The sequence below is a fragment of the Arachis ipaensis genome, chromosome B01 (genome assembly GCF_000816755.2).
Source record: "Arachis ipaensis cultivar K30076 chromosome B01, Araip1.1, whole genome shotgun sequence".
NCBI classification, from domain to species: domain Eukaryota; kingdom Viridiplantae; phylum Streptophyta; class Magnoliopsida; order Fabales; family Fabaceae; genus Arachis; species Arachis ipaensis.
The window spans coordinates 127,084,647-127,103,322 of NC_029785.2; the positions used below are offsets into that span (position 1 = coordinate 127,084,647).

The window sequence follows — 18,676 nt, forward strand, 5'->3', positions numbered from 1 at the left end:
CCTTCTCATTGCTAAGCATATCATCAAGTTTTAGGACATAAGGGGTGAGATCGGAGGCTTAGAAGTATGAGATTTGGCTTTGAAAACTCAAAAATCAACTTTGGGAGGAAAACAGGGTCACGCGTGCGCGTCGCCCACGCGCACGCGTGGATGGGAGAAAAACCAAGTGACGCCTACGCGTCAGCCACGTGTACGCGTGGGTGCGTTTTGTGCCACAGGCACAAAACCAGTACAACTCAGGCACAACTCTCTGGAATTTGGCTGGGCCAATTGAATTCACTCATCGACGCGTATGCGTGGGCCACACGCACGCGTGGGTAGTGAATGTTTGAAAACCATGCGTGCGCGTCGGCCATGTCTACGCGTGGGAGTGCGTTCCCAAAAATTTTACTAAGTTAAAAAGTTGCAGAATTCACAGTTTCAAACTCCAATCTTCCGACAGGCGTAACTTCTCCGTTTCAAATCATTTTTCACCCGTTCTTCAAACGGCATAAAAATCCCGGATCCAATTTTATTTCTAAACAAATTTTGCACAAATCATGGATCGGGAGTCTAGGTTATGCTCCGTCAAAGTATGCCCAAAAACCACATTTTCATACAAAATCACAAATTGCCATTTTCAAAACAAACCAATTCTAACCCTTTTTGAAATCAACCAAAACATACCAAAAACCAACCTCAAGCCTCCTCAACTCATACAATAATATTTTCATCAAAAATCACAAACCAACATCCCACCATTTTAACCCATATCAATCAAATAGTCCAATTTCAACATAATATTATGCCATATGTATTTTTCTCATTCTAATTTCCAACAACACCATTTCAAATCAACTATCAATACATATAATCATCACCATCCTCACTCTCAACATGGTCTCATCCACATTTTAATCTCAACCAATCATTAATCATATGTCAAAACATGCATTCCTCTCATGCATCATACCATCAAAACACCAATATTCATAATCACATATATGACCACACAATATATCCCAACCATTCAACAACAGCAACCATTCAATTCCTATCTTAGGGCCTCTAGCCTAAGTTTTCACATCACATTACATTTTAGATACAGGAAACCGAGACCATACCTTAGCCGATTTTCCCGCTCAATCCAGATCACTTCCAAATCACTTTTCCACAAGCTCTCAAGGCCTCAACGTCTCTAAGAACAAATTTTTAGATCACCAAAGCCCTTTTTTCAAGCTTTCCAAAATCTCAATCAAGCTTCAATATTCACATACACACTACCTAAGCCACAATCATCATATTCAAACACAACAACTCAATACCCAACATCATAAACCAACAAATTTCACTAGGGTTGAGAGTTTTACCACACCCAAGGATCAAGGAGACAAGATTACTCTTCTCCTTCAAGCTAGTTGGGTCTTATAACATCAAAGAGCCCAAAATCTCAACACTTTTCACCCAAAAATTTGAATTTAAGGCTGAGAAAATTGGACTAATTTTGTGACTTACCTCAAGAACAAAGTAGTGGTTTTTGTAGAGGTCTTCGCGGTGAACGCGTGGCCGCAAACGGTGCGACAATCGGAGCTCCGGATCAAAGTTATGGTGGTTTGAAGATCAAACAAGGGTAGAACTTTGGAGAAGTGTTCTTCCCCCTTTCATTCTCATTTCAGTGTTTTTGAGGATTTAGAGGAGAGAGAGTGCTGTTTTTAGGGTTTTAGGTTTAGTTTGGTTGGGCCAAGGGCCCAATATGGGTCTGGTTGGCCCAGTTTGGCCCGTTCGGTCTAATCTTAGACCGATTTCTATAAAATTAGTATCGAAATTCTCGTTTTAGTCTCCTCTATCACATTAAGCCATAAAAATCACATTTTTGAATTTCTAGAATAAATTCTCATTTATGGGCTAATTAGTCATTAATTAACCGGGTTTTACATGGAGTGCATTTGTTCGCACTTCTATTGGCCTAATATGCAAAGGATGATCCATGATTATGTGCTTTGCTGTCCTATATGTCAAAAGGCCAAGACTGAGACACAATATCCAGCTGGTTTGCTACATTCTTTACCTATTACTTCACAAGTTTGGGAAGACATTTGCATGGATTTTATCACTTGCTTGCCGCCTGCTCAAGGTTATTCCGTCATCATGGTTGTGATTGATCGTTTGACGAAGTTCGCTCATTTTATTGCTTTGCGGAGAGACTTTGATAGTAAGAGTGTTGCAACGGCATTCATTAAAGACATTGTCAAATTGCATGGTTTTCCAAAATCGATCGTTTCGGATAGATATAAAGTCTTTATCATCAAATTTGGGCAACAATTATTCATATCACGGGGCACCAACTTAGCCATGAGCTCCGCATATCATCCCGAAACAGATGGCCAGAGTGAGGTGTTGAACAAGACCTTGGAAATGTATCTTCGTTGTTTTTGCTTTGAAAACCCCAAGAAATGGCTAGACATGTTGGCCCGGGCCCATTTCTAGTACAATACATCCTTTCACAACAGCATCAAAATGTCCCCTTACAAAGCCTTATATGGTCGTGATCCTCCTTTGCTAATTTGATATGAGTTCTCCCCTCAAGATGAGCCATCATCGCAAGAGTTGTTGGGTGAAAAGGACAAAATTTTGGCTCAATTGAAGCTTAACTTACATCGTTCACAACAGTTTATGAAAAGTTTTGCTGATCGCTCTCGAAGACACATAAAATTTTAGGAAGGTGACTTGGTCTTAGTGAAATTGCAGCTTTATCGCCAACATTCTATTGCTTTGCGGAAGAATAAAAAACTTGGTATGCGATACTTTGGTCCTTTTCATGTCTGCAAGAAGCTCAGTACAATTGCCTATAAGTTTGAGTTGTCACCTAAAACTCATATCCATGATGTTTTTCATGTTTCTATGCTCAAAAAATTTCGAGGAAAGGAGTATCATCAATATTTACCCATGCCCTTACAAACCTCAGTATTGGGTCCAATCTTATCCCCATCTGAGGTTGTAGACAATAAAACTGTGCTGCAAAATGATAAAGAAATACACTAGTTTCTAATCAATTGGGGCCAAGGTTCGGGTGCAACCTCTACATGGGAGAATACATCAGAGTTTATGAAGGATTATCCTTATTTTAACCTTGAGGACAAGGTTGATGTTAAAGAAGGGGATAATGTTATAAGTAAAAGAAAAAATAAGGAAAGAAATATTGTAATAAACTCCAAAATGAAGGAAGTGCACACCACTAACGAAGATGAGGAGTAGGTTAAGCAAGAAGGACAAATGTCAGACAATGTACAAATTTAGAATCATAGAAGGGGCAACAGAATGAGAGCTACAAATGAAAGGTTGAAGGATTTTTTGTGGTAGTTGGATGTGGTATTTGTCTTCTTCTTCTTCTCCTTTTTTAAAATTGTCTCTTGTTTCTTACTCTCTAAATTGTTCTAACTCTTCCTTTTCTCTCTTCTTAAGTCCTTAACGTAGGAAATTTTCTGTTGCAGTTCCCTACATCCTCGTACTTATACTATTTTTTTATTTCTCAAGTTGACTATATTTTCTTGATTTTCATTTGTTTTATACTAGACTTGTGGTTTCGTTAAATACTGAATTTCTGCTACTGTTTTATTAACTGTTGTTGTAATTTTTTGCTTAATTCTTGATTCAATACATTACACACTTCCAACAATGTATCCAGAGACACTAAATTAATGTATTTCGTGTCCATTCTGATAGAAAGGATATAAAGATATTAATAAGAGATGTAACTTAATTTTTTTATTATTATTCTTGTTATTTTTTTATAATTATATTTTTTATTATTATATTTTTCTTCCCAAAATTTTTAAATAAAAAAATAAGAATAAATTAAAATTTCATAATTTATTCTAGTTTATCACCTAACAAAATATAAAAATACTAATTTTTGTATTTCTAATATGTGTCTTATTTTTAGTATTTTATCTTATTTTATCCTCAGAACCAAATATAGCCTAAGTAAAGACAAAAAATAATAAATTATGATAACTCTATAGTATTTTTCTATATTTTTAACACTCTAAATAAGCGTGAGGTGTATTATGAGTAAAATAGAACAGAATGAAATTGAGTAATGACAAAATCCATCTTTATCCGGCTCATTGCCTTCCCTAATTGGCTCCCAGTTTCACACAAAAATTGGCACACTTCAATCCGGTGCAGCAAAACATGCTCTAATATTTTCGCTAGGAGTAGGAAATACCACTATCTTATATTAAAAAGATTGTCCGAGTTAGAAGGATGCATAAACATTTATGGTACCATAAACAAACGTCTAAAGCATATATATCCTCGTATATAAGCTCCATTTGATGCATATACATCAATAAACGCAATAAGTTAAAATAGTAATTTCTATTACTTTTAAGAGTGGATGAAGTTAATATAAATGGAGTAATCGTAGCTAGTTGGTATCCGCTAGATATGGTTGGTTTGGTGAGAAGTTAGAGGGGGCTCCAAAACCCAAAACCCAGAAGCCAGAGAGGAGTTGGAGGGCCAGAGTGTTGAGTCAGATAGTACCAACAGGACCACAATGTCCCTGCACAGTGGCTCCCATTGCATTAACTTCATTATTCCTCTCTCTGTCTCTCACATTCACATTACTACCCACTTTCAACTTTCAATCTCTTCCTTCTCACTTAGCCTTAGCCATCCCCCTTTCTTTCAAATTCTCATCACATGTCTCATCATCTGTGTCTAGAAGCTATAGTGCTCATAGTAGTAGTAGAAGTCTCTTTGAGTCTAACACTTACCTAACTTGAGTTCACAAAAACAAACAGGACTTAAATATCTACCAACAATGGATAATGAGAATACTTACTCTACTACTACTACTACTACTTCCTCCACAAAAGCAGCTTCAAGCATGAAGAAGAAGTTCTTGAAGGCTTCTAAGGAACAAAGGTCAAGGCTCTACATACTAAAGAGGTGTATTATTATGTTACTGTGTTGGCACAAGTACGAGCAGTAGTAGTATATATATAAGTGTATAAGTATAACTTTATATTATTGCAAAATATATATATCTCAATCTATACTTTTAGCAGGTGATGATGGATACCATCATTATTAATACACACCAACCCCACTGTATTTACTACTTAAGGTAACCCCTTCAAGTTTGTTAGTATATCTGTATATGTATGTAGCAATCACAATGTTATGTGTAATTAATTACTATGGGGGGTTCTGTTAATTAATGAATCATAATCATCTCTTGGCTACCTAGCTAGCTGCCTATAGCTAGATCCCGTGACCATATATGCATCTTCGGCATATTAAAGAACATACTATGTTTGTTCAAATTAATATACTAGGATTATTATTAAGTAGAATGATGAGAGGCGTTGCAGGCAGGGTTTGAAGGAACTTTACTCTGGTAAAAGAGGCAACAGTGAATTGAGGTTGTTTTTTAGTGTAAAAGAAGATGAAACTTGAAAGGAATAGACACCATTTCACATGAGGATAGGGACAAGTACAGAGGTAGTTTTGGACAAGAATAAGGCTTGCCCAGTTTTCTGCTTACTTTTTGCCAGTTATAATAATAACATTTGCATGTATAAAAGCTGCTTTCAATTCAATTAAGAAGCTTCGCCTTTAATTTTCTTACACTTTCCATTCGCCTTTGCTATCATCATCAACCATCTTCTGTTTTGTCCTTCCACTTCCAAAATTTCACTTGGTTTCTTTATTATTTTTCATTATTAATTTTCTTTAAAGAAACCAAATAGAAGAAAATATAAAGTTGATGCTTGAAATATTAAGTGCGAGTAATTTAGAAAAACCTCATCTAACATATCAAATCTAATCTAACATATGTTGTTCCTCCATGCTCTATGGACCAATATTATTAAAACATAAATACGTACTCGACGATTGCTGTACCCTTGTCTCTCTGTATTTATTTGGATTTGACATTCGGCCAACCCTCTTGTCTAATTTCGAATTCCATCCTTCCACCTTGGATTACAAAATTCCATTTTGTGAACATCAATGTGGACTGTTATATTTCGGATTGGACCAACTTATAAGATGAAACAGGACAGAGCATAGTGATACTGCTTCTTTGGTTAAGCATTACTTGATTGATCGTGTTTATAGCAAATTCTTCAAATTAAACTCAATTAATTTGGCTAACCAAAGGTTAATTTATTTCATTATTAATTGTACAAAATTGTGACTGTATGGGAACGTGTTGACGAAGTAAAAGTCGTAAACATAGAAATCGTGGCCTTATTTATGGGCACTGCTTGCGGGGAAAAATACAACTACAACCAACTAATCACAAGGAGGTCCCACTTCATCTATCAGATTCTCAAATCTCAACTAATTAACGCTCACACTGGGAATCTATTCTGCTACCACCCAAATCATGAATTTAAATTCTCTAAATTTTGAATTTTTATTTTAGAGGATAAAGTGTAATTTCTCATTTTTAAATGATTTTTTTTATATTTTTTTAGTCTTACTTATAAAATATATGATAAAAAATTATACTTTTTCTCTTAAATAAAATTCAAAATTTAAAAGATCCAAATCCCAAAACATTGAAAACTAGAATTACTCACAAAAATTGACAATTTCATGGATAAATTTGTCTTTCATACCAAACTTTTAAAAATACTAGATCATTTTTTTTATGATTAAGAGTGTCCATATATAATCTTTTGTTTGAAAAATGATATTTTAAGAGTATATTTTTCATTTTAATCTTCTATTTTTACAAAAAAAAATAATAATACAAAAGATTAGTAACATCGTAAGATATGTAGAACCAAAATGTAGGCACCTCAATGAATAAACAGAAAGTCTCAGAAAATATAATAGTTAATTGATGGCTACAAATCATAAAATATGTCGGCACTAACATTACTGATGAATAAATTATATGTACCTCCAACCAACAGAGCTTTCATTGATTGATTACGGAAACGGGACGGCCTTCAGTTATTTTATTTTGTGGAGAGGGGGGTAACAACTAAAACGTACCGTAATCATGATTACCTGATTTATGTAATAAAAATCCAAAGAACAAAAAGAGGCAGAAAATTTGATATTCTTAGGAATGTTAGTAACAGTGACAGATCACCTCTTCCATATGATTCTTGTATATTCTCTTATTTTTTATTTTTTTGGATGTAGAAAAAAGCACCAATCAATAAACATCATGAAAAATTAACATGCAGTGCAGCCCCCCCCCCCTTTCCTCTTCTCTCTCTTCTTCTCTTCCTTCCTTCTCCTTTAATGGATTTATGGTAACTAACTCCACTTAGTGATGTATCTAACTTCCTTTAAATGTGGAAGAAAGTTGTGAGGTGTTTTATATTCTATTGAAAATTGATGGAACTCAACCTAATTTGATTCTAAATGGTTCAACAGAAAATCCGTGACATGCAGGCATACTCAATCAACACACAGCAATTACTGAGACTCACAAATTTTTTGGCACCAACCAACCACTGACTAATTTTGCAAAAAGGCAAAAGCTATTTTGAAAATTGATATAACCCCCTGTGACTGGGAGGGCCGGGAGGGAGGCTCATAAATATGAAAACCTGGAACCTAAACTCAATGTCTTGTCTAACGTAACTGCCTTTATTTTCTTTTGATTATTCAAGATATGCCTTTCTCCAATCTCACAATTTAATGTGCTCCCTTCCTATTCGCTGCTTGGTCGTTGCCACATTAAATGCCTCCCTTAGAATCTCTCTCATAAGAATGGACACACCCATCAAGCCTTAGCTTCTTCACCACTCTTTCTTTTCCTTCTCCTCACTCATAATGCAACTACTCACGTAAAACTTTAAACCTTCTCCTCCTCCTCCTTCTTCCTGGATCTTCCCTTGCATTGTATTGGACGTATCTAAGGGTAAGTTTTTTCTTGTCACAAATTAATAATAAAGTTTTCATCTGCAAAAGAGCAGGATCATTGGCGGATCGAATTGGATTGGATTGGAGTTGCATGCAGTAATTATTAATAACTTGGGATATTGGTAAGGTTCAATCAGAAGGCGGCACTTTGTAATACAAAAGCTCCGTGTTATTTGATTGAGCCGTGCCAATATCACATGTAAGTATGTAACTGATCTCTGCCAATCTCAGTTTCTTGTATCCATGGCAAATTGGCGATCGAGCTCATGATGGAAGGTGGTTTTAGCTGTTGTTTTTTGCTTACGGTATACATGTTATTGAATCATATGCTTTAATTTAATTTGAGTTCATGAGCAGGAGTGAAAATCCACATAAGATGTGAACTTACGTACGTCAATGAACGACAGTAGTGAGTAGACTACCACTAATTGATTCATTTCCTGTGCAGATTTTATCTTTAGCAATTTGGTTTAGGCGGAAAACTATTCTTAGCAGATAAGCAAAATCATCAATTTCGGTGCACAAATATTGCTTCTATTTTTCTTTTTCTTTTTTCTTGCTTCTTTGTGGATGGTACTGCTGGTAGGAACTTCTGTGGAGGGCAGATCAAGTGGCAATTTAGTAGAACTTTCTTTACTTCACTTTTCTTCTACATAAAGCTCTTCTCTTTTTGAACAAAGTTGAATAAAAAATAGGAAAAGTCTAGGGGCAGCAACTTTTGTGTTTTGTGGCTAGCACTTAATCATCAAAAGAAAAGTGAGTGATCTCCCACCATTGGATGTAATCTCACACCATTAAAAACACTATTGATGGCCAATTGATAGTTATAAAATACAAAAGTTGCTGGCCTCCTAGCACTCCTCTAAAAAATATTATGTACATCTAAAATTAGTCATTATGTGTATAAATACATATATTATTTTATATAATTTTAATATATATTTTATATTTTAATATGAATTTATTCGATTAACTCATTTGATAATTGCTTTTTTACGTAGACATAGCATAGTTCAGATTGAATTATAGCAGCTGATGATATCCCCAGCTTCCTCTTAACTGCTTTTTTGTTACTTTAAAACAGGTTAAGGACAATGTTATAATCTCTTTGGAAATATTTCCTCCGGAAAGGTCCTTAAAAGAGATCTCTAAGTATAACATGTGTTATAAATTGGGTGCTCCTATAATCAATTCTCTAACCTGAGTTGTTAACCAGTGATCATCTCTGTTTAACCAGTGATTATTTCTTTTTGGAGTCTCTTTTTTTCTTTAGTGTTTAGTACTTTAGTTCATACTAGAAGAATTAAGGATCTGATAGCAAGTCCTTCTCTTGTAGACTATAACAATATAATTAAGTTGGATTGGTCTAGTGGTTAGCTCACTAGTCCGCTTAAGCAAGTGTCGGAGGTTCAAATCCCGCATTGTACATGCAGCAACCCATTAGCCAGCGACAAACCCTTAAATGGAGCTCAGTACCGCGACGGATTAGTCCTTGACCTGCCGGGTTTGGGGATACCGTGGGAAACCAAAAAAAAAAATACAATAATCGACCAAAATAATAATAATAATAACAATAACACATATATGTAGACTATAGTGATTTATTGGTGAGAAGCAATTATTATTTAGAGTTAGAGATGGCAGAGAACAAGAAATATATATATAAAGTCCTCAGGCCATTACTAAAAGAATGTGGGTTGGGTTGGTTGGTCATACAACTATACTCTTTCATTCTCTTCTATTCTCTTCTCCAAAATACTAAGCTGCAAGTGTTGACTATTGAACCTTCTACTACTCGCATACATATTATGTATAAGTATCTGCATGCTTCATTCATATCTTCTTCTCCTTAAGGTTTCATATCAAAATGTTGCAGTCCACAGTGCATTTTCATCCTCGCCGCAGCGCTGGTGAACCACCTTTATTCTCTCCACAGACCTGCAAATCCCACTGCATCTCCAATCGAAAGTAGCTATACACATGTTGCCTGCCTGTGCTTTCCACTCACAATCTGCATCAACCACCACTACTGCTATTATTACATTATTTCAAACTGTCTAACAACATTCAGATTCAAAGTTTTCATTAGTTCTTCTGGTGCTTTCCGAAGAGCAGAGGATCAATGATGATATATGGTGCTATCTGTCAAAATTTTTATTAAAAATAAAATGTGATTATAATAACAATTAAAATAGCATACCCGGGGGTGTGCCGCAGCACATTCTCCTGTCATCGATATGCTCCACGTCTAAACCAATGAACCAAGATCCCAAAGAAACATCTTCATTTGCATATTTATGCAGCACGTCCCTGCCATTATAAGCCAAATCATTTCCTATGCTAATTAGTTATCCCAAATTGCAAGCTTGTCCTTGTTTATACACAATGAGGATCTTGATTCCACTTTTAACAGTTCTCAGCGATGAAAGCAAAACTTACTGATTAGTTGATATATAAGTAGCCAAATCTTGTGAAATGGCATATAGTTGTCCGGTAGCATGACGAAAGTACTTGTTTCCTACCTCACCAAACTTCCAGTATTCAGGTTCATGATATTTCACTCCCCTGTGGTAAAACAGTTACACTAGGAAAGGATTTGAATTTAGTTTATCTGAAAAGTAAAAGCGAAGCCTTTCTTACTTCTGAGCAAGCACAGGGCCGGATTTCATGCACCCAATATACACTCGAGGTTTCATACGGTGCATACTCAGAGTCAATCCAAGTGTTGCTGTGAAGACAGGAACAAGATAAGGAAAATTAGGAAAATGATTCATGGTTATAAGAATTCTCAGATATTCCCATAGAATGCCCTTTGATTTTTATTTTTTTCCACTTTCTAAAAGCTTCTAAAAAATAAAATGCAGAATAGGAATTTCCATATCTAGTCTTAATTTGATAAAATTAAGGAAAATGTTCCTAAAGTAAAATTGCAAATTCAAAGTTCTATAGGACTATTTAGTATTTACCTAAATTCACATGGACATCATCATCAACTTTGACATAAAAATCTGCATCCCACAGAGCAACAGCAGTTGAAAAATAGGTCTTTGTCTTTGCTGATAGTTCAAGGTAGCCCTCAACATGGTTCTGCATAAATATGGATGCATTTTTTTGTTAGTAAAAATAAGTCGGCACAAATTATAGCCTTATACATTTAAATGAAAAAAGATAGGAGAAATAGATCACCAGCCTCAAAAAGTCGCCATGAAGCTTCTCCTCAGCTTCTATAGCTCTATCAAGAATGCCACCTGATGTAGAACTATAGATAAAATGGCTAAGTGTGGTTGATTATTTAACAGCAGAAGGAATATTTTCAACTAACCACATAGGAATTCATCATATACATTAGCCCAAAGGTTTCAAGATTTGTCATCGATTTGACAATAATTACTTATCGATTTCTTCATTTAACACAATGTTCTCATATTATATGCATACTACCAATCCATAAAATACAAAGCAATCACGCTAGATATTAAATAGACACCAATGCATCAGAATGAGAAAGAAACAGTTCAGTTTGAAATAAGTTGATGCTAAGGCAACAAAACAAAGTTCTAAGGAGCAAACACATAAGAACATAACAGCAATGGAATAATCATAAATAGGTTAAAGCCATAGACACTGAATATTAGGACACACTGAATCTGACCTGTGACCTATAACAAAACGTATGACTATGCCCTTTTCATCCTCCAACTTCTTTCTTTCCTCAACTGATGACGTTCCATTTCAAACCATGAATCAGATACAATGAATAAGAAAGGAAAAACTAGAAAATGGGCTAAAATGTCACTTGATCACCTTGTGGCATCCAAGTTGCACGAACAGAATCTCTTCGCTTTCTGCTACTAAAAGCTGTATTGATCCCTATAACCACGAAACATTTTTTCCTTGAAGTTGATTCAACTGTTTGTGTGTTTCCTGGTACATGAGAACCATTCATAAAAAACTCAGAACTCTACCAAAGGTAACTAAATATTCACTCCAGAGCCGATATTGTCTTACTCTGTTTCCTGCAATTCGTAAGTAGTATGTTTAGCATCAGATTACTTTTGATAGGTATGTAAGTAAATTCACAGCAAAACAAGAACGGGCTTAGCTTACCTGATGACATGTGTATTTGAAACTTCGACTTGACTGTAATTGGAGTTAGACTTTACAACCTTTGAACAAAGACAAATGTTACGAAAGAAAAGTGTCACCATCACAGATTTTTCCCGCTAAATAACAAAAGATGCAGCAAGAATTCATAAAGCCTGAGACTTAAGTACAGAAATCTAGAGTTACATAAGGCAGAAAAAAAAATTCGCCTTGAACAAATCTTGACTTCCATCGCAGACTTAATATTTAAAACAAAGTAGAGCCATTACATGACATTAGACTGTCGACAAAGCGACAGGTCAACCCTTGTGGCACAATCTTGTATCAAAATTAAGCACTCTGCAATGAATAGCTTCAAGCCCAAAGGACTTTAACATGATGGAATATTATAACAAACCAAATCAAGTTCACCCCCTACTACTATATACAAATCTAGAAAACTAAGATCCATTAATAACATTTTAACATTGAATTATACGAGATGTAAGCAGCACAAGTAGGTAATGACAGAATTAGAGACTAGGGAAGAGGTAAGACTGACAGACTTACTAGATTTACATTACAATCCTCAGAGTTTAATTTTAGCTGATCAAACTCACTAGAAGTTCTTGATATTTCTTTAAATTCAGGCGTCAACCACATCCTGTTACGAAATTAGTGGTTAGCATTGTACATGTAGTGATTAGTTTACTTGAGGTGTAATGTACTAATACAAATAGATTAAATTGAACAATGTAAAACAAGAATGCAGGACCAAAATCAAAGGAGATGAACAAAAATCCATATTATTTCTTTTGGTAAACCAATCAAAGCTCAACATATTGAATGCACTAGGTGTACGATCCATGACATTGACAATGCAGTTCAGATACCATAGATTATATTCATACATTAGAAACAGAAAACACAGCCGACACTGATTCAGAGCAAGCTTCTCTAAATCAATAATGCAATTTCCCTAAAAATATCCTTGCAACCAGGAAACAAAAAATAAAGTGATTATTTTTATGGCAAACATGGCGAATTCTCATATTAGAAGCTTAACCAACAATTACCATACAATCCCATTTGCACCATAAGATATAGAAACTCACAGTCCCTAAAAATTAAAACTTGATGCTCAAATGTAGATACCCAGAAGCTCAAGTACCTATTGGAGAAGAACATTCCAGCACAGAAGCTTCCCACACAAAGAAAAAGAGCCCATTTTCTATGAAGCACACCCCTTGCATTCACTTCCACAGCTCCACCCTTGCTCTTCATACTCATTTTTCTCTTCTTTGCTTACCTCACTATCAAATAAATAAATAAATCAGGCAAGGAAAGAAAATGCACAAGAAGAAACAAAGATTAAACAAACCGCAAAATGTAAAAAAAAAAAAAAAAAAGAGAGAGGAAAAAAGAAAGATGGAAACTTTACAGGTCGTGTGGCACAGAGTGCCTTTGGGGTAAGTGAAGAAGACTAAGTTAGAAACCCTTCTTATTCTTTCAATGATAAAGAACCGAAACTGCTCTTCATCATCAATAAAATTTGAAGAATTAACTTGTAACATATAAAGATAACAGTTAAGTGCTTAACACGGTTTTATCAGATCTTGTTCTCTCTCTACCTTCAGTTTTTGTTTTCACCTGAAAAAACTGCTGTATGTTTCTTTCAACATTTTTTCTTTTTTCAGCTCAACTCGGTGTAGTTCACATTAAAAAAAAAATTCTTTTTTTTTTCTTTTGCATGCAGTAATTAGAATTATCATACGAGAATAGAAGTTATTTATTTTGCTTATAATTTGCCTAGGGAAAGTGTCGGTAAAGTAATTATCACTGCAAATATTTATCAAGAAAACATAAATTTGTTGAATCCAGTTGGGATGTGAAGTGGGATCCCACTGGAGTCTTTTTATGTAAACCATGTATGCTATATTTGAAGTCTAACTATATAATTATGAGTTATCTTATCTGCTAATAGTATCTATTTAATTTATAGGCTTTGCACTATCATAATTTCTGTCTGAAAAGGTAAAAGTAAGCTATGGTTGATCTTATTGAAGACAATGAGCCCAAAAAAAGGGATCACGTTTCTTAGAAAAAAGTTACTTTTGGTTAGCACTTAGCAGGAATAGCAATATGATTTATGATATGATAAATCAAGATTCACCATGTTACTTAATCTAATCTTCATTATCTAAATTTATATGCACACACTAGTTGGTGTTATCGTGAATGAATGGCAGACAAAGCAGCAGATGATATTTAAATTAGAAAAATAAAAATTATAGAATTTCGTAGGAAATAATAACTTCAAAAAAACTCTTTTTTTTTTATAATAATTTTCAAAAAAAATAGTATAATATTATTTACTGATATATGATGCTCAAGAAAAACAATTTGCTCTTGACGAATTCATTTTTTGAAAATAAAAAAATATATATAAAAAAAAAAGAATTTGTTTTTTATAAAAAAAAATGTATCATCAATCCCGAACGAATTCTCTTGGTCTTGATATTTCTGAAAATCACTAACATTCCCATTTTTTAAAATTTCACCTCCCAAATAAAATTATTTAAATTTTTTTAACCATTTTTTGGGCCTTGATACCTTTTCTCTCTCTAATTAAGTAATTATAATACACTTTTTGTTACCGTTATCTTATTACTGTGTATAATATTAACACCTTCTGTGCACAAAAACTTGGTTTAACCATAGGTTTTTTGTCCATTTATCTTGATGTAAAAGTGAAAAAATAAAACTGTTGAGTGTTGAGGCTGTATGTTACCATACACAGAAGAGAAAGATTTTGTTTCAGGTATAAGTTTTTAGTCTAATAGAATATGTATTCTAATTTGGTTCTAAAAGGTTTAAATTTTCTTAGCAGAAGGACATACAACTGCAAGGCCAAAAACAATGATTAGAGGACATACAAATTAAATAAGCATAAATATTTAGTCAAATGATTAAAAAAACCAACTACAATAGAAAGCTAAATCATAAATCATAAATACAAAACAGAGAACAAGAAACTCCCTACTCCCAGAAAATGTAGAACAAGAAATAAACAAAAGAAAATTAAAAGGTTTATGATGGGACACTATTTCAAGTTTGAAGCTCTTGGGGTTGTAGCAGCACCTCACAATAAATTAATGCTATAATATTAGTGCGGGTAATCAAATATAAAAGATTGCATGGGATTTGATCCGAATCTGAGTCTAACAATGATGATGAATACTACTACTAATGTGCTATAACTATAGATAGTGGTGACTCCAAAACCATAACATATAACATATGATTATGAAGCTGATAATGACATGACCATAGAACATGACAACACTAACATTACTCAATGAAACCGGTTTTGGTCAAAATGGCATTCCTCACTTTGCTAAGATCTCTCCCTTTGAGTGTTCTTCCAATGCCTTCACACACAGAGAATGAAGAGATCTGGCTCCTTGCAAGCTTCCTAGCAATCAATTCATGTGGTGGAATGATCATACCATCTTCATCATCATCCTCATTCTCATCATCATCATCAATATCATCATCAAACCCATCATCCTTTTTCTTGCCATAAATCTTTGACCAGTCAGGGATGTCCATTGGTGCTGAGGACCCTCTAAGACTTGCTTGCCCATCATGATCTTCATCAGAAGAGGGTAATAAGACTCCATTATTAGCCCTTGGTATCTTTCTTGTAGAGGTAGCATTGTGCCATGCAGAACAGGAAGAATATCCAGATGATGATGATGATGAGTACTTCTTAGACTTAGAAACCATTGTTTTTGTGGTTGAATAATCCTTCTTGTCCTTGGTGATCATAGCAGTTCCCCACACATCTTGCTCATCAAACTCTTCACCCCAATCAGCCATTGTTGTGTTTGTTCTGCCTCCTGTAAATGCAAATGGCTAGGTGGTTATGAGAAAAACAGAACAGAACAAGGGAAATGGATTAACAACTGTGATATGATGACACATACATTCATCTATTTTCAGCATTTATAGACATTGATGACACTAGAAAAGTAGAAACCTTGTTTCTTTTTTCACCTAAAGACATCAATATATATTATCATAGCTGCTAGTGAGATAAGATGCTCTCTTTTCTTTCTCTCTCTTTTTCTTCCTCGGGAATTAAAAAACAGATCAGAAAGGTGTAAGAGAATAATAAGAGGAATCTAACTTGCCTTTGGCCTCCAAAAGGAAAGACCTTTGAAGAGATTTATCTCAAATGGGGAACACACTGATGATGAACCCTTAAAAAAACCAACCAGGACAAAGGGAAGAAGCCTTGAAAATCCCTTCCACTGACCTTATAATAGTAGATAGTAGATGCCTCCAAAGAAAGATCACAGGTTTCAAGAGACCAGTCTCTCACAGAATAGTACCTGAAAAAATGAAATAAAAGACAAGATAGAGGGCAGAAAAAGACAACAGATTAAAGCAGCAGAAAGATGTGTATGCGTATGCATATATACACATGCATATGAATGAGAAAAGGTTGTATTTATAGTTTGGCCCATAAAAGAACCACATGCACAGTAAAGAAAGCAAAAAGAAAATGATGGGTCTTGTAGTGAGTTACAGTTATTGATTGATCTCTCTACCTCTCTATAATAGTAGTATCTTGTTTAGTTTACCTGAGCTGAGCATAAGAGAAAAAGGGGGTGTGGTTTTAATTGCAAGAGTCCAAAAGGGACAGAGATGAAGGACAATAAGGAGGTGGGGATAGCGGCATGCAGCAATGAAAGAAGAGAAGAGAGCAAGTCCCATCATAGAGCAGTTGCTGTTGCAGGCCACATAAAACTTAAATTGTTTTCTTTTCTCAATAGACATAATCTCTGAAAAGCTGCATCTTGATTGGCTCGAATGTACCTCCAACCTTATCCTCTTCCCCTCCTAATCCAATGCAACAAAGAGCAGAAGTTGAAGCACAAGAGAACTCATTGAGGTAGGTGAGGCTGAGAGACTGAGGTAGTAATAGTATTGTATTAGAGTAACTGTGAGCCTAGGCAAATACTACTACTACACTGCCTATTATGTTGGTGGCTGAGGAGAGAATGCAAGTAGAAATGCTGTTTGGTTGGGTGTTAATATAACACACACAGTGAAAAACCTACATCGATATATGTAGCGGGTTATTGCTAGCGAATGAAAATGAGACTTCCACCACTACTCAGTCACTTGGTATGGTAGTAATATTCATTATTCAGTGCTTCCTTTGCTTCCTGGCTTGCAGGATGCGGGATCACATTAATTAACTATACAACTCACAATTGAGTGAATGTGGTACGTATTATGGTAATTAGGAGAGTATTGTTATAAATTCATAGTTTATTGAGTTTATGAGCTAGTAGTTTTATTAAAATTTGGTCTATTTAACTAATAAAAAGAAAGTGAATAATTTTATATTATTAGATGTAATTTCACATTATTAAAAATATTAATAATGACTATAAATTATAAAATTTGCTGATCTCCTAACACTTTTCTATTTATATTATGTTTAGATAGTTATATTTTTTGTTATTATTTTTAAATAATTTATAGAGTAAAGTATCGTTTTTGTCCCCAACGTTTAGGATAAGTCTTATTTGTGCCCTTAACGTTTAAATCGTTCTATTTGTATCCTTAACGTTCATAAAAATGATTCAATGTTATCCTACTATCAATTATACTAATAAATCAAATTATATTTTTCAATTATTCTCACTTGGATGTATTCATTTTCAATTAGGTCTCATTTGGATGTGTTCGATTTTAATATTATACCCACTATTTATGTTTAGATTCAATTATGTCCAGGTAAATTATGTAAATGTTGTAGGAATTAGTTTCAACATTTTGGTGAGTTATTTTTCTGAGTAGATCATCAATTCTATCCCAGATATTTGTATTCTAACTTCAAAAAGAGATTTTTAAAACTCAAACTAAAACGTTCATGATGTGTAATTGATGGCAAGATAACATTGAATTACTTTTACAAACTTTAGGGATACAAATAGGACGATTTAAACATTAGGACACAAATAGAATTTACCCCAAACGTTGGAACAAAAACAATACTTTACTCTAATTTATAAATATAAAAATATTTTTTATTTTTTGAATTAGATTTTAAAATTGATAAACTCACTTAATTTTAGTTTTAATAGGATGTTAAAGTCAATTTGATCTAATATTGTTGATTATTTATTTACAAATATTTACATGCTAAATATTTTACAAAATTAATTTGAGTACATCAAGCACTCAACTCAATTTTTTTTGTTAAATTCTAATTTACTATGTATTTTAATTTTCTCACTTTATTTTCATGTAGTATGGTACTACTCAATTTAAAATTTTTTTTTTTTCATATTCTCTAAATATCCAATTATTACTTGTTATTTTGTTAAAGAGGAATGATAGGGACAGTAATTTTGGTGTTTTGTAACCATCAATTGGCCATCAATAATATTTTTAATGGTGTAAAATTATATCTAATAATAAAAAATTACTCATTTTTATTTTGATGATTAAGTGTTAGTAAAAAAATACAAAAATTACTGCTCCTAAATTTTTCCTTTGCTAAATCTAAATCAGTACTATCTCCCCTCACACCAAAAATATGCAATCTACTCCTTTGTCATTATTTAAGTAAAAAAATGTCATTCAATTTTAAGATTATTCTAATACTTAATTTTGGATTATAATCTTTTAAATCGAA

General features: G+C 33.9%; 2 protein-coding genes and 1 long non-coding RNA gene across 6 annotated transcripts; 1 reads left to right on the forward strand and 2 right to left on the reverse strand.

Annotated features, from left to right (window-relative positions):
- LOC110263186 lies at positions 7,212–8,421 on the forward strand. Its single transcript, XR_002348348.1, has 2 exons — positions 7,212–7,873; positions 8,324–8,421. It is a non-coding gene; the product is annotated as an uncharacterized LOC110263186 (long non-coding RNA).
- On the reverse strand, positions 9,459–13,864 carry LOC107636184 (probable beta-1,3-galactosyltransferase 2). Of its 2 annotated transcripts, none has more exons than XM_021104093.1 (13): positions 13,590–13,864; positions 13,130–13,271; positions 12,529–12,622; positions 11,983–12,041; positions 11,884–11,891; positions 11,680–11,799; positions 11,528–11,591; positions 11,062–11,134; positions 10,842–10,962; positions 10,516–10,603; positions 10,315–10,440; positions 10,076–10,185; positions 9,459–9,886 (listed from the first exon to the last, which is right to left on the reverse strand). In XM_021104093.1, exons 2-13 carry the CDS (start codon positions 13,246–13,248, stop codon positions 9,738–9,740), a joined length of 1,131 nt encoding a protein of 376 aa, XP_020959752.1. In that variant the 5' UTR covers positions 13,249–13,271; positions 13,590–13,864; the 3' UTR covers positions 9,459–9,737. The 2 variants fall into 2 exon arrangements, with proteins under 2 accessions (XP_020959752.1, XP_016195196.1); XM_016339710.2 differs by having other exon boundaries at positions 13,400–13,862.
- On the reverse strand, positions 14,973–16,740 carry LOC107636191. Of its 3 annotated transcripts, none has more exons than XM_016339725.2 (3): positions 16,608–16,740; positions 16,280–16,355; positions 14,973–15,860 (listed from the first exon to the last, which is right to left on the reverse strand). In XM_016339725.2, the coding sequence occupies exon 3, from the start codon at positions 15,838–15,840 to the stop codon at positions 15,310–15,312; it is 531 nt and encodes a 176-aa protein (XP_016195211.1). In that variant the 5' UTR covers positions 15,841–15,860; positions 16,280–16,355; positions 16,608–16,740; the 3' UTR covers positions 14,973–15,309. The 3 variants fall into 3 exon arrangements, with proteins under 3 accessions (XP_016195211.1, XP_016195203.1, XP_020959757.1); XM_016339717.2 differs by having other exon boundaries at positions 16,155–16,355; XM_021104098.1 differs by lacking the exons at positions 16,280–16,355; positions 16,608–16,740 and adding an exon at positions 15,948–16,132.